This window comes from Coffea eugenioides, chromosome 5 (assembly GCF_003713205.1).
Source record: "Coffea eugenioides isolate CCC68of chromosome 5, Ceug_1.0, whole genome shotgun sequence".
Classification (NCBI taxonomy): domain Eukaryota; kingdom Viridiplantae; phylum Streptophyta; class Magnoliopsida; order Gentianales; family Rubiaceae; genus Coffea; species Coffea eugenioides.
The window spans coordinates 52,108,234-52,134,766 of NC_040039.1; the positions used below are offsets into that span (position 1 = coordinate 52,108,234).

Sequence of the window (26,533 nt, forward strand, 5' to 3'; positions counted from 1 at the left end):
CTTCTGTATATATTGCATATCTGCAAATTCAGTGAAAACTATATAATTTCTCATGTGTGCAGTGCATTGAAGAAACAGAATGAAGAAATGAATGGAGAACTTCTTGCACATACCAGACATGATTGCAAAGGAACTTCTTGAACACTCAAGGATAACTGGATTGGTGAGTTATTATTTACGTTTCATTCTTCTTGTCTGTGGCTTTGAGACATATAACAAGGATTATCCTTTTTGGCTAATTTTTCGTTCTTTTTGTATCTCCCATTTGTGTTATTCTGATGAATAAATATGTTTGGAGCTGCATGAATGAATCACTTACTTTATTTTATAAAGTCTGATTGACTGCCTCATGCATTAATGATTCCTGTTGTCAACGTGCACTCTTGGTATTGCTTCAAAGATGGTGTCTTGGAGTCTATGCATAGATCCATGTATTCGTGTATGAATGTATGTGTGTACGACTAACATACCTGTTCTCGTGGTAAGACTACTTCATTCAAAAAAAAAAAAATTTTTTTTTTCCCTCCAAGAAAATTCTTCTGATGATCCAACAGAGTAAAATGAACATCTAACTTTAGACTAGACAAAAAGAAATGGCACTATGATTGCAAGTGCATCTGATCTCAAATTCAAATAGAAATACAGCACCCTAAGTGCTGTTGCATTGTCTGAAAAGCCAGAGAGGAGTTATCAAAACATTTGTGCGGTAATAACACACTGCAACACTGTTCTGGAGCTAGCAATGCATCTAATCCGTCCAGCTTGACAAACAGATAATCCTCACATATCTGCAATGAATTTTACCCAAACAATCATTCACTTATTTGGAGATTTTTCTCAAATTGTTATATAACCGACTCTATTTCCTCCCCATGGAGTGTGGGGGTTAAGTCTTGAATTATTATCTTTGAGCTACAGTTTGCTGGTAGGAAGCCCAACAGGCGTGGCTCTTGATCTGTTCTCCACTGTACGCGAAAGCTGTTTAACAGCATCCTTTGGTATATGGCGAGGGCGGCTCAACCATAATCCTCCATCAACTGCAATGGTTGTTCCATTAACATACTTGCCTTCACAAAAGAGGCAAGTCTCAATTAGTTAAGTTAGAAGCAGAATAGGGATCAAATGGCAGCAAAGACACATTGCTGCAGCAAATGTAATTTTTCACTAACTACTGAGATTATTCTTTGCCGCCTTTTCATTGTTTTGCAAGTAGATTTCTATATACTTCTAAAAAGTTATTCAAAGTTAAAATACAGAGACCAATTATTCCAAAAAGAACCATGTAAACGACAGAAAACGAATCCCAGTATTGAATATATAAACCAGAGAAACATAGAAAGAAGAGTGCTGATCCAAGGACAGTGGGGATGGTGATTCAGGACTAGCAGTAGAATGTCCATCCACTGCAAAGCAAACACAATAATTGCTAGCATTCACAAGGTTTGCATAATTTTTTAGGTTCACCAAAGCAGAAGAAACTCGTGTCCATCATCTAAAATTATGCCAGAAACCTGGCGTAGAAAGATGTACAGGTACCATTGTTGAACAGATGGAGATATCATATCATTTTTGTCACACTAGAGGTCAACCAGTGGGGCAGCCTATAGAATTAAGTTCATCAAGAAAATCATCCAGAAATAAAGCAACTACTGTCTATGATGCAAATTTTTAAGAAAGAGATAAAAAATTATTTAAAGTGGACAATAAAAACTTGTTTCAAAAAGGCCTCGTAACATGATTTCCATACACATTTTTGGGGGGTGGGGTTTTTTGTTTTTTTTTTTTTTGTTGGGGGGGGGGGTTTGAGAAAGGGCAATGAATAGGTTAAACATATTCACATTTACCCATCGAGCAGAAGATGTAAAACATTCAAATGGGTGCGAGAGAAGATTAAAGGCATATAACTTCATTTGACAGCTGTTACCGAGCCGCCAATCTTCAAGATCTTCATGAGGTAGTTTTTATCCTTGTATAGACATCAAAGAGTAGAAAAAGTCTGCAGTCTACTTTTATGATAACGACTACTGCTATTTGACACAAAACTGGGAATTTAGTACTACGAAAAACAGCAGCAAGGCTACTAACCAGCATCTGATGCAAGGTAGAGAGCAGACATGGCAATATCCCACTTCTCCCCAAGTTTGTAGAGTGGCATGTACTCTCTTGCTTTGCTACTAATCTCCTCAGGTGAAAGTTTACTCATGCCAGTTGTATCACTTATTGGACCTGGAGCAATCCCATTAACTCTGATATCATAATCCGTACCCCACTCCAGAGCTAAACTTCTAGTGAGTGAATCAACAGCAGCCTGAAGAAGAAAAATGCATCGCGGCTAACATTTTGAAGAAAGTCAGCACATCTACAAAGCAATACAAAAAGTCACAAACCTTAGCTGCAGATACATGGATTTGATACCAAGATGCAGTGTAATGTAAAGTGGCACTGATATTCAATATCAACCCACCACTAGATGAGCGTCTTCCAGGTCCACCTTTTTTAAGATATTTGAGTGCTTCATGGCACATAGTAAATGTGCCAACTGAATCAATATCCAATACTGCAATTTAACACACAAAAATTCTTTCAGAGAAAGAGAGAGGGAACGGGGAGAGATAAATGACAATCCAGCTAAGATTATAAAGCAATATTGTTGGCTAGTCTGAAAAGATAGCACAAAAAAAAGGGTTGTCCAACCATTTTCCTGATACTTAGAACAGTGTTACTTGAGGACCAATAAAATCAAACAAGTAAAAAAAAAATACATGCTAGGAAGTAGCCAGTGAGTTGAGGCTTAAAGTATCCAGAACTTCATAAAAGAAAACCTGTTCGAAACCCATTTGGAGATAAATCCTCAGGCGACACAAGAAAATTGCCAGCTGCAGCATTGACAAGAATATCAAGCTTCCCAAAATGCTTGACAGTTGACTCCACAACTCTTTTTGCATCTTCCTGCTTGCGGACATCCCCGTCGAAGCCAACCGCCTTGGAAAATGATTTAAGTGGAGTGTGAACATACATAAGATGACACATGTAGTAACAAATTAAAAAATCATATAGCTAATTCTTAAAAAAAAAAAAATAACTACGCAACAGAGACACACACTGTAATCTTTTAAAAGAAAAAAAAAATCAATACAAGTTCTTACAGGCAATTGGTAGGACACAATAACCGAACCATCACTTCACTTCTAGTCATGAAAACAAAGGCCACACCATGTATTTAGCAGAAATATATGCTCAGTATCAAAGAATTTGGACAAGAGTTGTTCTTTTATGCAAACAAAACGGCAAGGCTTGGTACAAAACAATCTGACTTTCAAACCCTCAGCTGTGGATGTAAAACAAAGGAAAGAACCATTGCATTTCTAGATGCAAGGTTATAGAAGTCTCCAGTTTTTCCTGGTTTGTCTCATGAAATAAAGAGATAAAGAGATATGCAATTAAGAATACGGATTCATTGAGTTTAAGGTTGAGCGGCAAACCAAAAGGTCCCACCAACCTAACACACATGATTGTTCTTTTCGATAGAAAACAGAGAGACACATATCCTCTCCTTTCTTTCACATTCATAGATACTCAGGAACCTTGAGGCCACCAATATTAATCCTTGGGCCGCAAGGATTGCAGGGCAAAAGAGCGGATTGAAAATTCATGCATTATGATGAGGAGGAATAGCACATTATTGATAGTAGTAGGCATGGAAAATGATGAGGTGACACGACAAAACTGATCGAAGCCCAATTCTTGAACTAAAAAGAACAGAGGAGGTGGATGAGCAGAGAAATCAGTGAAGCTGAATTCATAAATAAATAAAATTGATGCGACCAACAAGCAGGCCCTAACAGGAGCTCTACAGCAAATTTTAGACGTGGAATGAAACAAATTAAGAAACAAAACAAAGAATTAAGCAGGAGGCAGGAGGAGATGCTCCTGAAAATTCTATCTCACACTAGGGGTTAAGTAAATAACCAAAGAATTTAAGACGAATGACAAACTTAAAGATCAAAAGTATAAGAGACGGGGGGAAGGGGAGTTAGTACCGGAATACCGAGGGATTGAAGAGAAGAGACGGCGGAGTCGAGGACGGACTTGCGACGGCCCATGACGGCAATAGAGGCACCATGGATGCCGAACTGACGGGAGATCTCGAACCCAATTCCGGAGGCACCTCCAGTCAAGAGGGCTACCTTGCCTTTGAGTACACCTCCCTTGAAAGGAGACTCCATTTTGCTTTAACTATTCTTGAATCTGTTGCTTTACTTCCTTCTTTGCTCTTTTCTTTCTTTTGCTTTTGTGGGGTCTCGAACTCTCAGCGCCCTTTTATACTAGTGTTGTATGCACGCTAGTGCTTCTGCCGCCCGGGGAACGAAAAGACCTTTAACTAAAAGAGCAAATTATCTGGTTGGCCACTAAACTTTTGCAATCGTTGAGTTTTGGTCACTCAATTATTAAAAGTTTGATTTTGGCCACTAAACTGTATAAAGTTAAGATTCAGGGTCATTCTGTTAGATTTAGTCGTTAACTTTATCTGATCTGTCTATCCGCGCAATTTTCAAGACAAAATAAAGGGTTAATTTAGGAAGTTCAATATGCATCTTCTTCTTCTTCTTGCATAAACCTAAAGAATGCAGGATGCCAGAGAAACTACAAGGGAGAAGGAAATGAAAGAAACCCAGCTTGGATTAGAGGAAGTAGGACCAAGCTCAATACCATCAAGAGCCGTGCCAGCAAGTTCCATTTCCCCATAGAGGATTTTCTGGAAGATCCTTAGATTAAGGCCAGTGTAATTTGGGGCATGGAAGTTGGGAGTTCTTGGGAATGGGTTGTTGCCCCTCCCTGCAATTACGCTGCTGCCGATGATTTCATTTCAATGCAAACAAACAATCCTGTACACCTCTTGAGGTTTCTGAAATTATTCTTTTTATCTTTTGATACTACTTTGTACAGCTTCAATAGCAGATCGGGAATATCTTATCAAAGCAACCGAAGGACCTGTGCTTAACTTCGACCATCCATAGCCATCTCCTCCCTCGAGTCTGTCTTTCATTCTGGTTACCTCCCTCTCCTCTACTCTCCAAATTTCAGCACCACCACCCGTTGCATATGATATGAAAGCCTTCTTGTCTTCTTTGGCCTTTTTATTTTTTCCTTCTCATTCTCTTGAATCTCTGCCACCCACTTGCTGAGTCTTTGGGTCATGGGGAGATTCCTTCGATTGAGGCAGTTTAATTTTGGGTGGGAGGTTGGGATCTCCTCCCTCGAGTCTGCCTTTCATTCTGGTTACCTCCTTCTCTTCTCCTCTCCAAATTTCAGCACCACCATCTATTGCATATGATATGAAAGCCTTTTCGTCTTCTTTGGCCTTTTTATTTTTTCCTTCTTCTTCTCTTGAATCTCTGCCACCCATTTGCTGAGTCTTTGAGCCATAGGCAGATTCCTTCGATTGAGGCAGTGTAATTTGGGGCAGGGAGGTTGGGAGTTTTTGGGAACGGGTTGTTGACTCTCTCTGCCATCCAGAAGATGCATGTTGAACTTTCTAAATTGACCCTACCATTTGTATTGGAAATCGTGCGGACAGACAGCATTTGTCTACTTAACGGCTAAATGTAACAGAATGACCTCGCATCATACTTTTATACAGTTTAGTGGCCAAAACCAGACTTTTAATAGTTGAGTGACCAAAACTCGATGATTGCAAAAGTTTAATGACCAACCGGATAATTTGCTCTAACTAAAACTATATGTAATGTAACCACTACTACGACTCTTGCTGCTGCCGCTGTACAAACGAATGTTTCTCCACGAATACATACAAACTAGTGGAAATACCCGTGCTATGCACGGTGCTGACATTATTGGAAAAAAAATAAAATGGTGAACAAATAAAGGTGAAAAAATTTTACCAATCAAATTAAAATATAATATCTGTTTAACAATAGTTTGAAATATAATAGAATGTATATATAATTCAAGAACCGTCTTTTTTCGGTTGTATAAGAATTTTTTTTATCATTGTATGAGAATTGTTAACAAAAAAATACAATAGTTAATATAGAATAGCATCAATAGAATTTAATACAATTGTGTTGTAATCAAATGAAAAATACGCACCAATTGAATTGTTATTAGCATCCATAGTTAATGAAGTAATCCCTATATAAAAATATTTTGGTACATGTAGTAATTGGTAATCTATAAAATAAAATAAATTGCTAATCTATAAAATTGCTAAGTTGTCTATAAATAGTATCAATTGAATGTAATACAACTGTATTATAATCGAACAATTGTAATACAATTGTATTGTATTGTATCTATAGTTGATTTAGCAAGATAGTGTAGCAAAAAAATGTGTATGTAATATGAGTATGACGATATAAGAAACTGTATATTTACCATGATCACGCAAAATCATTGGTGATGTGGATGCCTGGCAATCTTGAGGACAGTTAGATTTTTCATTTCTTTGATCTAGAAATAAAATATATATTAAATTAAAAATCAATAGTTTATGTATTTATTTTATGTGTAAATAGTGATACATTGTATGAGAACTGTTAACAAAAAAAATACAATAATTAATATAGAAATAGCATCAATAGAATTTAATAGAATTGCATTGTAATCAAATGAAAACAATTACAGAGAAGTGGTTACCTGAACTAAGGAATGCAGTTTTAAATGCTCAAAAGTGCCTTGACGATTGCACATATGTCAGGGGCTTGGTGAGTTTTTTGCTCCTCTTGAATCATTTTCTTTTTTCTAATTGTAATATATTACTTGCAGGTGTTAAGTAGGACTTGGCTCTAACCTTTCGTTTAAGTACTTTAAGCAATGAACTATTTATTCCATGAGTTGAATTGTGCTGTTGCTAGATAGATGAATCACGTAGTTGTAATTGTCATTGTTGATAAAGAAAAGAAAGGCTAGAATGCAATTTTGCCAAAAGGATTTCTGACGAAATTAAAAATTAATCCAATTTTAATAATGGGCGTATAGTGCCTTAGTTATTAGTAGTATCTGAATTGTTTTTCTCCAATTATAAACCATTTTTAATTATTTTTTTTAATTATCAAAAAATCTTTTTTTTATTTCATGCACGATCATTTTTGGAATAAAATTATGAAAATAACTATCGTAACACCTATTTTATGTGATAAATGTGCAATAAAAAATAATTAAAAAAATTTCAGTAATACAAACAAATAAATTTTTATAATATACAATTTATGTTAGAAATAGTAGAACCCTCAATCATGAACCTATACCATCCGCAATTATATAAGCAAGCAATACCTTTTTATCTTTGCTTTACAGTGTAACAATAAGCAAACAACCGTTCATAAGATTTTGTAAAAAATTTTCAGAAATAATGGATGATCAGAAAATCAATGCAATATCATTCATGACAAAAAACAAAGCAAAAGCAAAACATACTTAAAAGGCAGAGGGGACTGACCTGGAAAATTAAGCCGGCCGCAAGAAGGTTGATTTCTGCTGGAGTCTCTGCACATAATATCTTCCACTACTGCTCACAAAAGAAACAAAATCAATACATTTACAAAATCAATAGAGAACCCAAAACAAATAAGAAACTGAGAGAGAGGGTGAGGGAATTAACTCGATAAGTTAATTAAGTCGATCAGTAAAAGAAGAATTTGTAGGAGTAATTGTAGGAGTAGGATGAGTTAAGATAGTGGGATAGTGGGAGTGAGATAGTGGGAATATTGATTGGTGATAAGGTGATAGTGGGATAGTGGGAATATTGATTGGTGATAAGGTGGGTTATAACCCACTACTTTTTTATGTATTAAAATAAATACAAAAATATGAGTTAAGATAGTGGGAGTGAGATAGTGGAAACATTGATTGGTGATAAGGTGATAGTGGGATAGTGGGAATATTGATTGGTGATAAAGTAGGTTATAACCCACTACTTTTTTATGTATTAAAATAAATACAAAAATCTAGAAAAAAGTATGACAAGTTTAGAAGGCATTGAGAGGGTTTCTGCTAAAAATCCCTTCCTGAATACATATAGATATAGATAATAGATATAGATAGGAATGTACGCTACTTATTTATACATGAAACGACCCCGTCTGGACCAAACCAAATACTCTCAAATCTACAAAGGACAAAACCCGGCACCTCTCTAGTGGATCACCATGGAAGAAGTCATCCTAGTGGATCAAAACTTCCCCTTGTTTTCCCGCCGTGGTAAAACCAACAAAGCTACTCCCTCCCAAATTAACCCCGCCCCACCTGTTACCGCCGCCGCCTCCACCACCACCCTGCAAGACCTCAAACCGCTCCTGCAGAAGGAAACCGATTCCGACGACCCTATTCCCACTACTCCCAACCACATCTCCTTCTCCGACTTGGGCCTAGCTGAATGGGCCGTCCAGACCTGCAAAGAACTCGGAATCAAGAGACCTACTCCGGTACAGCGCCACTGTATCCCTCGAATCCTCGCCGGCCAGGACGTCTTGGGCCTGGCCCAAACCGGCAGCGGCAAGACCGCCGCTTTTGCGCTCCCCATACTCCACCGCCTGGCTGAGGACCCTTACGGGGTGTTCGCTCTGGTGATTACTCCCACCCGGGAGCTGGCTTACCAGCTGGCGGAGCAGTTCCGGGCACTGGGGTCGGGCTTGCACCTGCGCTGCGCCGTGGTTGTAGGTGGGATGGATATGATCAACCAAGCCCAGACGCTGATGCAGCGGCCCCACGTGGTTATAGCAACTCCCGGAAGGATTAAGGTTCTCATTCAGGAGAATCCTGATGACGTCCCTGCTGTTTTTTCCAATACCAAGGTTGGTCAGTCATTCTTAATTTAATTTTAATGCCCGTTTTCTTTTTCCATATTCAAATTTTTGGGAAGCATTATCTATCTATGAAAAAGGAGAAAACGAGCAAAAACAAAAAGTTATACACTATCCAAGGTTATTGTAGTTGTATGTAGAGCACCTGATTACAGTTCATAGTGTAAATCTAACCCTATAAAGCTATTATACAGTTATTATACACTAGGTGTTGTATAATTTTAAGGTCCATACTGTTGGTGTAAGCCTCAACTGTTAGTAAAACCAAAATCCTATCTTTTCCATGACTACTCGGACAGAGTGCTAAGTGTAGCAACCTTGGTTGAAACATCCGAACTCTGGAGAACTGACATGATTGAGATATTTTTATGTTTTCATTTTGCATCAGAGATATGTCTCTAAAGATTAAATTTTTTCCATAAACTCAACAGCTGGGATTCTTTTGTAAAGTGTTTCTGCCAATAATCAGCTGAATTGGCACATGGCTTCAAATGGTTAGGACAAACCTATGCTGCATTTTCGTTTGTGGTATTCTACCTGCTTCTTAACGTCTTTTTAATTGGAGGACTTTACACCATCCCCAACTGTCTGAGGCCCTCCATCTTTTTGCCAGGCTGTCGTAATATTAGCAAGTGCTCACACTAAAATTAAAACAAAAAAAAAGTGATTTTCTTTAATCCCTAAGCTGTGGAATATTTTATCTTGTTTTCATTCTGCTGTAGTTCTTAGTTTTAGATGAAGCGGACAGAGTGCTTGATGTGGGCTTCGAGGAGGAACTCAGAGTAGTCTTCCAGTGCTTGCCAAAGGATCGGCAAACTCTGCTTTTCTCTGCTACCATGACCAGTGATCTACAAACACTAATGGAGCTTTCTGCAAATAAGGCATACTTTTACGAGGCATATGAAGGATTCAAGACAGTGGAGACTCTTAAACAGCAATACGTTTTTATCCCAAAAAATGTGAAGGATGTTTATCTCCTATACATTCTATCCAAATTGGAAGATATGGGTGTTCGCTCGGCCATCATTTTTGTTTCCACCTGCAGGTGGGTGTGTGGAAGTGTGTGTGTGTGTGTGTGTGTGTGTGTCAAATGAAATATTACTGCTGTTATTGCTAATTGTGTGGTACATTTGTTGGCACAAGTCTTCTGTCTACCTGCATCCTCCATTGTACTGATGCTTATGCATAATGCTAAATTAATGTTTGTCTTACGTTTTGTACCTTGTGAGCAACAACTGTATCAGACCTGCCCTTTGGATACAGTTGACAAGTGTGAACTGCTTATACATTGGCGCACATATATTGCATTAGTGAAATGTTTGTTAAGCCTGCCAAATAATAGCTGTTGCATATTTGCATGGAATTGGTGCTTCTACAAATTTCATGATGCTAGTGGAAGCATCTGGGTGAACTGTCCTTAGATTCTACAGGCTGGTTGTGGTTGTTTATACTAGTAGATGGCGTCCTTTATGTGATAAATACATACTTTATACCAGGTCTCCTAGAGTCTGCAAAATTGGTTTATAGCGGTGACAAAGCTTCTGTTTGTTTTCTTAGTTTACGTTTAATGTCATTTTCTTACATCAATCAGAAGGATGTTAGAATTTCTCTTGATTTGCATTCTGCGTCTGCGTGTGTTTGTCTACTGTAACTGAGCAGGAGTTGTCAGCTTCTAAGTTTGTTGTTGGAAGAACTTGATGTTGAAGCTGCAGCATTGCATTCCTTCAAATCCCAGTCTTTGAGGCTTTCTGCAGTACATAGATTCAAATCTGGGCAGGTTCCTATATTGCTAGCAACAGATGTTGCAAGTCGGGGTTTAGATATCCCAACCGTTGATCTTGTCATAAATTATGACATCCCAAGGTGACAATCCTGGTGAAACTTTACTGATTCATTTATCTTTCTGAAGCTTTTGATTCATATAGTGCTAAACCTTTTCAGGTTTCCACGCGATTATGTTCATCGTGTAGGGCGCACTGCAAGAGCAGGGAGAGGGGGGCTTGCTGTTAGTTTTATTACCCAGGTAAGAAGTCAGATGGGGTTTTTATGTTATCTAGAAACTTTCTCCTAAGAAAAATCAACATTTCCTGATGTAAAAATCTGCAGTAGATAAAGTGGGAAACGGGAAGAGATATGGCCTCAATGGCTGTCTTGTGAAATTGGAGAAGTTTAATACCTCTGAATATGTTAACAGATTGCAGATTGAATCTTGTAGCACCTGGGTGGAAAATTGGTTGATCCCATCTTCTCTTAAATGTTTGCTTTATTACGGGAAAAGGTTAGGATGGGATTGGGATGTATTGTGCTCCCCCCCCCCAACCCTCTTTGCTTTCTTCAATGACATGGGCATTTCTAGTGTCATGGCGTCGTAGGTTTGGGAAGCTGGGGTGGAGATTATTACAATTTCAAATTATGGAGGCAGTAAACGCTCAAATTGAACTTAGATATGGCTTTTATAGTCCTCGTTTATTATGAATTGAACTGGAACATAGCACTATGACTTGAGCTAATCTTTTTCTGTCTATTGTTTAATGTGATTTTTCTCAACCTCATATGTGTCTGTGAGACAGCATGTGCAATCAAACACAAAAAGTAGCACCTCCAAGTGTGAATATAAGCTTGACAACTGTGCCTCAGTATTCTCCCACTCCCTAGCTTTTTTTTTGCCACAGTTTTCATGGATTGCTTGATGATCTATTCTTGCAGAATGATGTTGATCTTATTCACGAAATTGAAGCTGAACTTGGAAAACAGTTGGAGGAATTTGAGTGCAAGGAAAAGGATGTTCTTGCTGAAATTACAAAGGTAGAACCATTTTACTGTAAACCGTACTGATTATGTCAGCAAGTTTCCTTTGAATCTTAATTTTTAACTCACCAGAATTGCTTCTTGATACTCATAAATTTCAAGCTCTTGATCTGCGATACGAGTGATCTCCTCTGCCTTTATTCCAGCCCACCCCCCCAAAAAAATCCTTTTTTGTTCCTTCTCTGTTTTCTAGATGGTCATTAAGGAGGAATTTTGGCTCTTTTTCTTTTAACGAAACTGGTTGCAGGGTCCTAAGAATTGGTTCAAGTGGTAGGGACATTGACTAGATAGTATTTGAGGTCATTTGTTCGAGCTTTAAGCCCTTCCTTTAGCTCTTCCCTTTGAAAGTTTCGAGTCTCCCTTGAAATAAAAAATCTGAAGATAAGGAAACCCAGAAAGCTCTTCTATTTGATTTGCTTGAAGTACAAGCTTTTATATAATGTTTAGTGTTGTATTATCCAAATTGAATGTATACCATCAGATATTTTAATCACTTGCTGCACGTAATATTTTCTGGAAGTTTTGCGAAAGGTATGCTCTTGATATCATCAACATCCTTCCTTGCACAGGTTTACAAGGCCAAACGAGTGGCAACCATGAAGATGATGGATGAAGGATTTGAGGAGAAAGCAAAAGCACGGAAAGCTCAGAAGTTGAAGGCACTAGCAGAGAAAGGACTATTGAAAAGTAGTAAAAAGCGAAAAAGGAAGAAGGGGGTATCTGATCAATTGGTGGAAGTTAAGAAAGCTTACTTTCACCATCTTCCCTAATTTTATACGTGCTCACACATAATTAAGTCTATTAAGAGCTATCTTTTGCGCAGCCTTGTTTGGATTGTGGTTTTCGGAGAAAATTTTTTACGTTTTTCGTGAACACATTTTCTAATCATCTTTTTTATCTCGTATGCATCAAATTACTACAATGCATGTTTTTTACAGAAGCTTCTAAAATTAGCAATCCAAACATGTTGCCGGGTTGTAAGTTTATTGACAGAAAAAGGAAAATCAGAGAAAAGATGATGAAGAACCCTTTTTTAGCTGGGAGATCAGAAAAATCTTTGTTTTACTGTAGGGTTCCATGTAATGCATAACATCTTCGAATAACTTTTCCACTGGCTGTGTTGTTTATAACCAAGGAGGCCTCACAACTGTGGTGCTATTCTTTTCTTTGGATATCCTAAGTAGTTTTCCAGATTTTGATAACATCATAATAGATTGAGATGATGAGTAAGGAAGCAGTTGCTCATATCATAAAGGCTAAAGATTGCATAGAGAAATAGAGTGACCATGTAAAATACGCGTGGAGGACTAAAAGAGCACCTAATCCGTCTATGATGAAACTGCGATGCAAGTTAGTGGGTAATGGAAACAAACTGACACGAAGGTTAGTGGGTAATGCTGAAAAACACCCAAATCATAAGGCTCCAGACGTAGTGCTGGGCTCAACTTCAGCATCTACACAAAGTGAAGTAAATAGAATCTCCTCTTAACCCCGGATTGTAATCCTTAGCCATTCATTAGTACCCAAGAACAATGAGCGACCCCCTAAGCTCGTCACTATCCATCCACTTGCTCGCATCAAAGCACTCTGTCAACCTGTAGCCATGTTTCTCTGGCAAATCAGCTTTGAAAGTTTCAAAGTACCTTAAGACAAGCAGCAACTCACCTGCGAGATACTTCTTCCGACATAGTTTGTGCCCTCTTTTAACACGGCACCTTTGTCAAAACGAACACAAACATGTTGATGAGAGGGATACTCTGATTTTACAAGAGTCATCGTGGGCGACTGAGATCGCAAGCCTCAAAATGATCACTCTCGCACAAAGCATAAACTGCTAGTAAAGATCAAAGACCGCTGTGTGCCATTCATTTGCGCAAGAAACAGACCAGTTCACCAAAGCCCGGTGCGAATGAGCATTAAATCTGATTTGAGTTCATCTTCACTGTCAAAGATCTCAACCATTGATGACTCAATTATATGTGTAACTAATATTCATGACCCAATTATGCCAGCTTAGCTCCATATATGCACACATATATAAAGACAATAAATATAAGACCCCTTCCTACAATAGCACAGCACTTGCGAAAGTATCAAGTCTTGTATTCCCAGCTCCCCAAAAAATCTTAAAAAAAAAAGGCATGTATACTATTTCCTGGACATTTGCTTCCAGTCAGAATTCATAGTGCATTTACTTACCGGAAACAATTGAGAGAACAAATTGTCAAATGAATCTGTGAAAGGAATTTTTATACCTAGTCTAAAGGAATTTTTATATCTAGTCTACTTTTCCTCTTATCTTTCATTTATTCTTTTGGTTTTACGGGGTTGGACAGGGGTAGGGGGAGGGGTTTTCAACTCGCTAGTCACTACCCCAGGGTTGTGAGCATATTTTCTGTCCTTTGAAACAATTATAGAAAAGGTTTCAGCCCGTTAGTTAGACGCCCTATTAACAGGTGTCCTCGCCTGGGCAGCAGCTGACATTCCACGTAATCGACCAGCAATTTCAGTGAAAGACGGCCTCACAACAGGATTGGGGGCCCAACATTGCTCCATTAAATTTCTCCATTCAGGATCACAGAAGCTTGGAATGGATGGCCTTAATGTGTTGTTTACAATACCTCCTATAGACCAAGGGGGGGAAAACCAGAACTTTTTTAGTCGAATTAAAATTCAAAGCTGGATCCCAAAAATGCTAAATCGATCACAAGTAAATCTCAACCAAAAGATAACATGCAAGGAAGCTAACATCAAAACTTCGATCAGTTACTATACATTCACATCTCTACGCAGCAGCCACATGAGAAGTGCTAAACATATATTTATATTACTTGTACGAGAAAAACACAGTGAAATTGATTACTACTAAACAAAGCATTCCACATAAAGCAGTCTATCACAGAATACAGTTGATGAAGCACCAAAATAAATTGATTTTGAGAAGAAGGATTTCCAAAATCAGTTTGAGCATTAATGGACAGAATCCTTTCTGCAAATTGATTTAACATATATGCAATTCAGAGACCGACCAATTTAGAGTGATATTCTGAGATTCTGTCTGGATATACTTCTTTCACAGAGAATCTATCCTCTAGACTCTGCAGTGGGCTAAGAATGGGCCCTGTACCGCCCCCCCCCCTCCCCAATTCTTTTTGGGGAATCAAGCAGTCCCCTTCTCTCATACAAAATGTAGGTTTTCTTGTCTGATGAAAATGATTGAGATATAGAACAAGCATATTTTAAGTACTTCACATGTCCATGCAAGTCACTTGGCATGTCCATTGCAATCATACTCGGAAGCATTTCATGGAAACCCAAATTTTCATTAGCATAATGCTACAAGAGTCACATAGTAGCAAAGCATGGTACAGGTCTTTGATGTTCATCTAATGTTACACTACAAGTAAACATTATGCTCCAGATTCTGCTGATGCGTATTTTCAAATAGTGAACTAAAAGTGACACCAATAAGATGATCACATCAAGAAATTCGTAAAATGTCAGCTATATCAAAGGGAAAAAGCCCACCTATAATTGCTCCATAATGCATGTTGGCGTAAGGCTCCTCACCAGTCAGAATCTCCCACAGAACAATACCAAACGAGAAAACATCAACCTGTTGAACAAACATCCATGATATGAGGTTACAAACAAGTTGACTAGACACACAGAAACCAACTAAAACAATACAAAAGTTCAACTCGATATCAGTGTATCACATCCAGCAAGCTCTTTGTTTCCTCATCTTTTTATGCTTCCTTTTTGAGTTGTATACTTGTGCAGCATGTAAAAAGGTGAAAACAGGAGGTCTGCATGCTGATATGACCATCGATCTAGATGTCATCAAAAGAGGCTTCCCTCAAACCCTTCTACCACAATTTCTTCATAGGAATTTACATGGTGGCAACTCACCTTTTCAGAAACCTTATTGCTGCTACCATTCAGAAGCTCTGGAGCCATCCAAGGAAGTGATCCCCGAACTCCACCAGAAACCAAAGTGTTCCTTTTTATTTTTGAAAGACCAAAATCACCAACCTGATTCATAGCACTATACAATATCACTTGCTTGACATCGAACTATGCTTGAAAAGTCTAGTGGATGCCTACCAGGGTACCATCAGAAGAATCATTGTATTCATTAGCAACATGTAAAACAAACCTAAAATGAGTACCTTGCATATAGGTCGTGAAGAATCTTTTAAATTGACCAGTAAATTATCGCATTTCAAATCAAAATGCACAATGTTCTTTGAATGCAAATATTCCATTCCAAAGGCTGCATCCATGGCAATAATAAGCCGCTTCCGACGATCAAGATGCCTGCAAAGTTAGATATAACACAACAAAGAAGAAAACTATGAGCAGCTAGAGAAACGGTGGGCATGAAGAGTGAGATTGGTTGACAGCAGAATACTGACGGTGAAATTCGCAAAAGACTCAAGCTTTAGGGACTGCTCCACTTCGTTATACTCAAAAAGACGAAGAAAGAACTTTAGGACCAAACCTTACGATAATATAGAAGGCAGAGCCTTTACCTATCCTTTCGCAGTAAAACATGCCTTAAAGAACCATCAACCATATATTCTGCTACCGTAGCAAGTATCCCTCCAGGCCCATCTTGCACCACACCATAAAAGGCCACCACATTTGGGTGGTGAAGCTTTGACAGAATTTCAGCTTCTCGCCAAAACTCTATGGTCTGCAAATATACATACATACATATATGTATAAATAGTAACTATAAAACAGTATACACAACAAGAGAAGAAGCATAACATGAGAGCACAACTAAGAGTGTGAATGCCTGTGTGCGGTATGCCTACATATCAAATTATCAAACAGTGATAATAAATAGCATATTCCACCGTCAAATGAGTCTCTTCAGCTAAAAAACTATGGTTCATAAGAACAGAAATTTATTGCTGGGAAGACATCATCAAAATAGTAAGAGACTACAAATGAGCTATCATTACCAATCTTTCCTGCTCTGAAGATCGACCAATGAAACAACTCTTCTTTATCCTTTTGATTGCAACATCTGTTCCTCTCCATTTCCCATGACAGACTGTTCCAAATGTGCCAGAACCAAGTTCCCTTAGTTCCTCAAGATCTTTGTTATTTATGAGCTATGAACAAAATTACCAAATTCTAATTAATGTCCCCTGCTTAGAGTCAAATAAGAAATGACATGATAAACACAAACTACTATAAGAAAAGAAGACTTCTGTGCTAATCAATTTAAAGCAGGTTATGTTTACAGGTAGCTTTATTCTTATAACCCTCTTCCCAACAAATTGTACATTTTTTATCCTCTGTTTGACTAATTTTAAGTGTATGCCTGCACTACGATGGGAGAGAACAAGAAAAACATTATAGACAAGGTAGAGACATGCACAAAAAGGTGAACTGGTCTCGAAATACTTTTTCACGACTAAAAGTATGGCATCTACGATTTACAACTAAACTCAGAATGTCCTAAGTTCCGGTTGTATTTGACATCTTTACACAATTGATTTCTTCAAGCAAGATGTACAATACGCATTAATCATAAAATGAGACTTCTTTTGAGTGATTTTTCTTCTTTTTTTTTCTTGTTCTAAAGGGGGAGGAGGTCCTGGAGATGTGGTTATTTTGGCAGTACTCATATTTTGGCAGTACTCATATTTAAGCAGTTGAACACATTGAGCAAATGAGTTGACATTCCCGTTAAAGAGAGAGTGAAACACTAATGCAGCAAAAAAGACTAACCTACTCTTACCCTCTATGAGGTATCAGGGGATTAAATATAGAAAGATCATGCACAAGTTTCAGTTGCTAGTGAGCATCATTTTTTATAGCAGCCAAGTTTAATCCTCGGCAAATATACAGAGACAATTTTATCTCATTTGGTCACCTTGTCGCAACTCTCTGCCTAATAATTGCTAATTTTCTAACAAAAAAACGAGATAACAACATGAGATTGTTCATCATTGACTTAATCACCAGGAACATCCAAAGAATTAAGATGGAAGAGTATTGATTCGATTAGCTCCAACCAGCAAGCAATGCTGGCACATTATGAGAAATAACAGTAGCAAACAATAAAGCTCACCCATAAATCATCAGAAAAAATGAAAATGGAATGAAAAGGCATCTCACCTGCAGAGAGTCTATATCAATATCCACCAAAAACGGATCGAGATTCGGCAAACCAATGTCTATTTGTCCGTCCTACCGGCATAAATAGATATTAGATAATAAGCTGAAAATAACATACCTTATAAATGTTTATAAACCGGAGGGAAAAGCACCTCATATTCCGAGCCTTCTAATCTTGTATGATCTGTCAAATCATCATACTGTATGGCTTCACTGATTTGCACATTAGATGGGTGGTAATCAGAATGAGAAACTACAGCTTCAGCTGCATTTGTACATGGTGATTCTTTTCGGTCATCTTCTCCAAAATTTCCACCTGTATCTACATGGCCTAAACAAATTCCCTCCTGTGTCAATGGATCAAAACAATAAGCTACAGAAGCTTCTTCGTCAACTTTTGGCAGTCCAGCCAAATATCCAGTATGGTCTTGGTCAACTAGAGACACGTCCTTTCGTGCAAAATCATTCCCAGCCAATTTTTGGAAGAATGACCATTGCTTAGGTTCATGGTTTTCAACGTTCAGACTCATACCAGCTCCATCCTTCTGGAGTGGTCCAGCGTCTGCAGGGCTATTAGAAAGAATGGCCTTTGAGAAAATGTCTGAAAGGAAATCACGAGGAAATCTGTCATTTATATCAATAAGAATATCTGGCTGCTCAGGTCTAGAAGCATCTGAGGTCTCCCCATGATTAATATCCTTTGTTGAGCTCCCTATCCAAGCAGAAGAATGCCCATGCGCATTATCTGTCATGGTCTCACTAACAACCTTGTCTACCCTATGAGCTTCAGGAAGACTACATACTGGATGTTCTGGGTGTTTTCCAGAATCCACTCTGTTCACAAAACTAACTTCAGATTTAGCTTCGGCTATGTCATCGACCAGGAGATTCTGAGCATTATACTTGACACGACTCATATCACGGTCAGCAATTAGACCCTGATTCTTGTGATCATCATCTTTGGCATCAACAGAGTTAGGTACAGTCTGCTTCATCTTTGAAAGTGTCATCTGTCCATCAACAGTGGTTTGAGAATCAACAAAACCAGGATGATCAGCAGAAATGCCTTGCTCTATCTGCATATTGGACTTTTCAGTTTGGGATCTCTGAACTGATTCTGCAAGTAACTCCGGCTCCAGAATATCCGCATGTGAATGTGTCATAAGAAACTGAGAACTACGTGAATTGTCTGACTTGGACAACCTGTAAAGTAGCTCTGCTTGCTCTCTTGGGATTCGTTCAGAACGAAAGACACTATGTGAAGAAGCAGAAGGCTCGAAGTAGCTCAAATCAATTGGACCAGATTCAGTAGCAATACCACTTCCAGCATAATAGTCACCACTTGGTTTACCTACCTGATCTGAATTAGCAGCATCTGCCAGTGACGTGACCTGTGGATGATCCTTTGCCTTCTCCTCATTCTTTGATGACATTAAAGGAGATTCTCTGTCCAGGTTAGGGAACACGATTGATGCTTCATCAACAGGAACAAAGTCCTTTATGTTATCATTAGATCGTTTTGAGGAGAAAAGGTGATCATTTACTAGTAACTGATCACTTGCACTCTCACCTTCTTGGTAGGCAGTACCACCAACTTTCAGCTTCGCCTCTTTAAGTTGCATCTCTTTATTTGCACCCTCCAACAGCTGCTCTACAAAGCCCTTTTGTTGACCTACATGCCCGTGAAATTGCCATTGAACAGCACCATCAACAGGTGATAAATGATCCGGGTGCAACTTATATTGCATGGATTGCTGCCTATTTTCATTGTAATGCAGCATTTGTCCATGATAAAAGTGCGAATCAGTTGCAGAAGGATTGGAGGTATTTGGTAGAACAAGTTGAGAAGGTTCAGTGGTTGATAATGATACATCAAAGTCAGCCAAAGGAAAGGTACCAGCACCAATATAGCCAGCTGCAGCTCTATTTGTCTCCTCAACAATTGACCCATCTAACTCATCCATGTTGTTTGCGGAACAACTTGCCAGACCATGCAGAGTTGAGCTTTTCCTCAATCCCATGTCCATGCCATTGACAGCTACTACATACTGAAACTCAGAACCACCATCAGAATTCGCTATACTAAAATGAGCATCATCCAGATCACTAATGGAGAAGAGAAATAATCTAAGCTTATTTGATCCTTCTCCATCTTCTAGTACTTTGCATTCCTCCATCATATTCTGCAAATCCTCATCACTAGACACAGAAACTAAGGCATCAAGATCCTCCCCAGGAAGCTGGTATTTAATGGAATAAGTTTGGTCATAAATCGCACTTGTTTTCTGCAGCAATTCCTGCCATGCAATGTCCTTGTTTATGCGGATCATGCGAGTTTCACCCCCAACATACCTGAGCTTTCCATCACTTGGACGGGGTATGATTTTACCCCCAAAGCTGCAGAGGATCTTCAGCTTTATTGATGAGCCATCAGATGCTCCAGACAATGTATAAGCAAGTGTTTGATAGTTGTTGTAGTCTGATGAAGTTCTTGGAAATGATTGTGCAGATACATAGTAGCTTTTGTTCTCATACGGTGAAGAATTATTTGGCTCAAGCACTTGTGACCCCTTTTCAACCGCAGAAATATCTGGCCCACTCTCAGATCCAGTATGACTAATGCCTAAAATGCCTTTCAGATCCAAATAACTAGGTGTACAAAGGGGATCCCCATTAACGTATGAAACAAATTTCTTACTGGGATTAACCCGATCACGCATGAACTCAAAAGCAAATTCCTCACCTGTTTGTATAGAGTAATTACGCACAGGCTTAACTTCTGAAATGTTATGCTCTGAAGACCTCACATTTGCATTTGCATTTACATAACCCAGAGAGTATGCTACATGTTGAGGATCTAGTTCTCCATTACAATGATCTGCAGAATTGCGTTGAGCTTGCATATGAGTTTTTGACTGCTGCATCATAGAGAGAATAAACTTCCCCCTCTCTGAAACCCGTTTATACAGGAACAACCAATTGTAACAGCACGATACAGTTGTTATAAGGAAGACATAAAGAAGCACCACAACCTTTGATGCAACAGAAAAGTATATGAGCCGGTATACAAGTCTATTGGCACTTGTGAGTAACATTATCTTCAATCTCTGTAACATTGCTACAGAAAACTTGGAAGCTTTCAGATTGAACTGTTTCGCAGACACAGGAACCAAATTCTTTGCTATCGCTAACAAAAATTGGCAGCCCAAAAGCACAGAACCAGTCTTCTCTAAGACACAAGAATCAAGAGCACCCTCACACATAATCTGCATAAAATACATTAGTCCATGGCAAGCTTCGACTTAACATAAAGTAGCTAACTAAAAACAAAGTCATTGAACCGCCATCATGGGCTTCATTATTCCTCAATATCCAACCCAAAGGTACACAGCACAACAAAAGTCATCCAATAGCCACTTCAGCAGCTCAAGTAGTACTAGTACAGTCACAAACTAGGGAAAAGTCGGCAAATGAAAGTTAAGCTCAACAACCAGAAAAACAGTTTGACTCATTTTGCGTAATGGCATCCAAAGGTACTACGATGGTCGGATGAAAGGTGCAAGACCTCACCGTTTCGGAATCTAAGAAGACCAGGGATAAATTATTTAAGAAGGTCACTCAACCCATTTCGAGTGTAACCAGGTCAAAATGCAAGATACCAATACCAAAACAGAGTCACAGAACGCAGTCTAAGCGGAAACATCATAAAGCAGGATATCCATGTCCAAATCCAGAAATTCCAAAACCAGATGAAAGCTAAGAAGCAGGGATAAATTTCATCAGAAGACCTCAACAACCAATTCGGAAGCAATTCCAGCCAAAACAACCAATTACAGGCGCAATTCTTACATTCGGGTAAAACCAGAACAGCAATAGTAATTTTGACTTTGCTCACTCTACGCTACTCAGATTGACCTGAAATTTTGTAGGCACCTCTAAAATATCATTCCCTACAACTTTTATGTTTTAAGACAAGGCCAATTCGGCCTCTATCTAGGAGCTGAAAATTCGGGCAGAATGTTCCTTCACAAAACCTAATTTTCTGAAATTTCTTCCAAAACAGAAATTGATTGCAATTGTCCACTTTTTCCACCTCATAGAGTCCTTAATCATCATTTCCAATCATCATATATAACCAGACAACCATGTTCATATTAAAACAGAAAAATCCCCAAAAATTATAAAACTTCATCAAGTCAACCACAACTCAAGATATAATCCATCAAACCATCTCTTTAGCCATCACAAGTCACTGATTTAGCATAATCAAGAACAAAGAAAGGATTGCTAGACATGAACCTTGAAATATCAAGAAAGTTGATGGCTTAGTCCTTTGCCTTCTCTAATCACTCCACCACTACCTTCAATCTTCCTAAACAAGTGACTTTTGTGGAGGAATTTGAAAGTTTAACGGTTGATTCACAAGATTGAGCAAGAAATGGAGTTGAAGTTGAAGGCTTTCTTCTTGTATTTGTGCTCCAAGAGGTTCGGCCAAGACAAGCTTAAAATGGAGAGAAATTGGTCAATTTTTAGGTTTAGTAAATGTGATGCAAATTAGTCAAAGTCCAACTTTGAATAAGAAGGTGACACATGTCACCTTTTGGTTTTAAAACTTATCTTTTTGTCTCTCCAATACAAATATCTTAACACCTTGTAAAATAATATCACTTAATACAAAATCCCAACAAGTTGTCAAAAATATAATGCATTTACCGCACTTGCGGGTCCCACGTTCAAAATACGCTTTTAATTTCTCAAAAACTAACCGATACTAGAAAAATCATTTTAAAACTATCTTTGCTCATAAACTTTATCTGGGGAATTTTTCTAATAAAGAAAATGTAGAAAAGGCGGGCGATTAAATAAAATAAACACTAGAAAATTAGAAAATTTCCGGGTTCTCACAGTCATTCTTTTCGGGGCGTCACACATATGACCGGTGATCCTTCGTTGTTCATAAAGCTAAAATCAAAATCAAGTGGAAAGATGACATTTGGTGATGACGTGAAAGCTAAGACAATTGGAATAGCTGATGTTGGTAAGAATGGTGAAACTTTTGTTCATAATGTGCTCTTAGTTGATAACTTAGGTTATAACTTGTTTAGTGTTAGTCAATTATGTGATAAAGATTTAAATGTGTTGTTCAAAAAGCATGAATGCATTGTGCTTGACTGTAAATATAATGTTGTGTTCAAAGGTAAGAGGTTTAACGATATTTATATTGTTGTTCTTGATAAACTTGATTCATCTAGCTTCCAATGTCTTAAAGCTTCAAATGAAGATCCTTGGTTGTGGCATAGGAGGCTTTGTCATTTTAACATGGAATTACTAAAGGAAATTTCGAAAAAGGAGTTGATTAGAGGCTTGCCAAAAATTAGTTTTGAAAAGGACAAAATTTGTGATGCATGTCAATTTGGGAAGCAAACAAAAATTTCCTTTAAACCAAAGAAGTGTGTATCGACTTCTAAACCTTTGGAACTCTTGCATCTTGATTTATTTGGTCCTACTCAAATTACTAGCTTGGGAGGTAAGAGATATTGTTTTGTGATTGTTGATGATTATTCTAGATATACTTGGGTGATATTCCTTACTCATAAAGATGATGCCTTCAAGAATTTTACTTCATTGTTTGCTAAAGTACAAAATCTGTTTGGTTTAAAAATTGTTAGGATTAGAAGTGATAATGGGACGGAATTCAAGTTTTGTGGTTTTCCATAATTTTGTGATCATAATGGCATAACACATGAGTTTTCTATTGCAAGGACTCCACAGCAAAATGGTGTTGTAGAAAGGAAAAATAGGACACTCCAAGAGGCTGCTAGAACTATGTTGAGTGAATGTAATTTGCCAAAATATCTTTGGGCTGAAGCGGTAAACACCGCATGTTATGTGATGAATAGAATCTTTTTGAGACCTATTTTGAATAAAACATCTTATGAACTGATTTTTGATAAGAAACCTACGGTTGGATATTTCAAAGTTTTTGGTTGTAAATGTTTTATTTTGAATTTAAAGGAACATCTTGGTAAGTTTGACAAAAAATCTGATGAAGGAATATTTTTGGGGTACTGTGAGAATAAAAGAGGATATAGAATCTTTAATAGAAGAACTCTTGTGATAGAAGAAGCTATACACATAACATTTGATGAAACTAATGATGATAATTCCAAAAGTTCGTGTGAGGATGATGATGTAGGTGTTCGTGAAGGAATGGAAAAGCTAACAATTGGAGATGAAGGAAACTCTAAACCGGAAGCAAAGGAAATGGAGGATGAAGCTCATGATGATCAAGAAAAGGAAGATGAAGACAAGAATGATGATTCATTCAAAGACCTTCCCAATGCTTGGAAATTTAGCCAAAATCATCCAAGAGAGCTTATAATTGGTGATCCATCCGAGAAGGTAAAGACTCGTTCCTCATCTAAGAAATTGATAGACAATTTTGCTTTAGTCTCTCTTTTTGAACCCAAAAATATCAATGATGCTTTAAAGGATGAAAACTGGATTTTGGCAATGCAAGAGGAATTTAATCAATTTGAGAGAAATAAGGTTTGGACACTTGTTGATAGACCTCAAAATCAACCTATCATTGGCACGAAGTGGGTATTTAGAAATAAATTGGATGATAAAGGTGTAGTTGTAAGAAATAAAGCTAGATTAGTTGCTAAAGGATATGCACAAGAAGAAGGAATTGATTTTGATGAAACATTTGCTCCCGTAGCTAGATTAGAATCGATTAGAATGCTTCTTGCTTTTGCTTGCTTCAAGGGTTTCAAATTGTTTCAAATGGATGTTAAAAGTGCCTTCTTAAATGGTTTTATTGATCAAGAAGTATATGTGGATCAACCCCTCCGGTTTTGAAAATACAAAATTTCCAAGTCATGTGTTTAAACTATCAAAAGCATTATATGGTTTAAAACAGGTTCCAAGAGCTTGGTATGAAAGATTGAGTGGTTTCTTGATTGAAAATGATTTCAAAAGAGGTATTGTGGACACCACACTTTTTACTAAACAAGTATTAAATGATCTTCTTATTGTGCAAATATATGTAGATGATATTATTTTTGGTTCTACTAATGAGTATCTATGCAAGGATTTTTCCACCATTATGCAAAGTGAATTTGAAATGAGTATGATGGGAGAATTAAATTTCTTCCTTGGACTTCAAATACATCAAGCCCTAGAGGGAATTTTTATAAATCAAGGAAAATACACCAAGGAATTGCTGAAAAGATTTGGCATGGAGGACTCAAAGCAAGTTGGAACTCCAATGTGCACTTCTACAAAACTTGACAAAGATGAAGAAGGTAAACATGTGGATGAAAAGAACTATAGAGGTATGATTGGAAACCTACTCTATTTAACTGCAAGTAGACCCGATATTATGTTTGCTGTTTGCTTGTGTGCTAGATTTCAATTTTGTCCAAAAGAATCACATTTGAACGCTGTTAAAAGGATTTTTAGGTATTTGAAAGGTACATTAGACTATGGTCTTTGGTATGCTAGATCTTGTGAATTTGCTCTATATGGATATTCGGTTGCGGATTTTGGTGGTTGTCGTGTGGACAGAAAAAGTACTAGTGAAACTTGTCACTTTCTTGGTAATTGCTTAGTTTCTTGGTTTAGCAAAAAATAAAATGCAATCTCTTTGTCTACAACCGAAGCGGAATATATTGCCGCTAGTGCATGTTGTTCTCAACTTTTATGGATGAAACATACCTTGAATGACTTTGGATTGTTATATGATTGTATGCCTATATTCTGTGATAATACTAGTCCTATCAATTTGACAAAAAATCCAATTCAGCATTCTAGGACAAAACATATAGATATAAAACACCACTTTATTAGCGATCTTGTTCAAAAAGGTGAAGTTTGTGTGAATTATGTTTGTTCTAAAGATCAGATTGCTGATATTTTTACAAAAGCTTTGCCATTGGATCAATTCATTCATCTAAGATCAAAATTAGGGTTAATCGAAAAATCATCTTAAAAGTTTTTTTTCTGTTCAAAGTCTTCGGACGTCCGAAAGAAGATGAACGGACGTCCGATAATGTTCTTCAGCTGCTTTCCCAGAAAGCACCTGTTCGGACGAAACTGTCGGACGCAAGACTTCGTTCGGCCATCCGACAGTGCAACGGTACACTTTTTAAAGTGACTTCCCTCTTCATTTGCTTCAGAACTCTCCTCTTCTCTTCTCACTCGAACGGAAACCTCTATCCTTCTCACACTCAATTCGTGCTTTTCTGAAGCACTCATTCCAAAATTGACTCAACCAAAAACTTCTCCTGATCATTGCGAGTTCAATTTTCGGATCTTTTCACCAAATCTCAACACATTTCGAAAGTTCCCAAATTTCCCTCAAAACCCTACTTTCTCATAACCGTTCTGCTCAATCATCTTCAAGGCTTCTTTAACCCAAAATTCTTGTGTGATTCACTCCCATACCACTGTGTGCATCATTTGCATCATACATCTCACACATTTCACACAATGGTGAATCTAAGAGGAGGAAAAGCCCCTGCCGGACGCAAGCACACACTCAGGGATGAAGATGTGGATTCTCCTAGGGTCATAAGATCATCCAAACGCTTCAAAAGGGGAGCAGTAAAGACTCAAACTTTTCGGCCTTCCTCTCAGCCTGAATCCGGACAAGGAACTCCATCTCAACAGCCTTCCCAATCAACCACCGTCTCCCTATTCTTTGATGCTGCTGCCAAAGAAAAACATTCCTTGATAACCCAGAAAGGTTTCATTCCTCAACG

At 37.9% G+C, this 26,533-nt stretch overlaps 3 protein-coding genes across 3 annotated transcripts; 1 reads left to right on the forward strand and 2 right to left on the reverse strand.

Moving 5' to 3' along the window:
* Window positions 1–580: 580 nt before the first annotated feature.
* LOC113770203 (peroxisomal 2,4-dienoyl-CoA reductase) lies at window positions 581–4,309 on the reverse strand. The gene is made up of 5 exons (XM_027314599.1): window positions 4,041–4,309; window positions 2,823–2,982; window positions 2,388–2,557; window positions 2,086–2,308; window positions 581–1,067 (listed from the first exon to the last, which is right to left on the reverse strand). The coding sequence occupies exons 1-5, from the start codon at window positions 4,224–4,226 to the stop codon at window positions 913–915; spliced, it is 894 nt and encodes a 297-aa protein (XP_027170400.1). The 5' UTR covers window positions 4,227–4,309; the 3' UTR covers window positions 581–912.
* Window positions 4,310–8,085: 3,776 nt separating this feature from the next.
* On the forward strand, window positions 8,086–12,520 carry LOC113772565 (DEAD-box ATP-dependent RNA helicase 36). The gene is made up of 6 exons (XM_027317190.1): window positions 8,086–8,813; window positions 9,545–9,867; window positions 10,482–10,685; window positions 10,764–10,845; window positions 11,529–11,627; window positions 12,200–12,520. The coding sequence occupies exons 1-6, from the start codon at window positions 8,169–8,171 to the stop codon at window positions 12,398–12,400; spliced, it is 1,554 nt and encodes a 517-aa protein (XP_027172991.1). The 5' UTR covers window positions 8,086–8,168; the 3' UTR covers window positions 12,401–12,520.
* Window positions 12,521–13,712: 1,192 nt separating this feature from the next.
* LOC113772280 lies at window positions 13,713–20,836 on the reverse strand. The gene is made up of 8 exons (XM_027316867.1): window positions 17,921–20,836; window positions 17,769–17,840; window positions 16,604–16,756; window positions 16,166–16,329; window positions 15,803–15,950; window positions 15,543–15,665; window positions 15,159–15,246; window positions 13,713–14,254 (listed from the first exon to the last, which is right to left on the reverse strand). Exons 1-8 carry the CDS (start codon window positions 20,693–20,695, stop codon window positions 14,064–14,066), a joined length of 3,714 nt encoding a protein of 1,237 aa, XP_027172668.1. The 5' UTR covers window positions 20,696–20,836; the 3' UTR covers window positions 13,713–14,063.
* Between the last annotated feature and the right edge of the window lie 5,697 nt (window positions 20,837–26,533).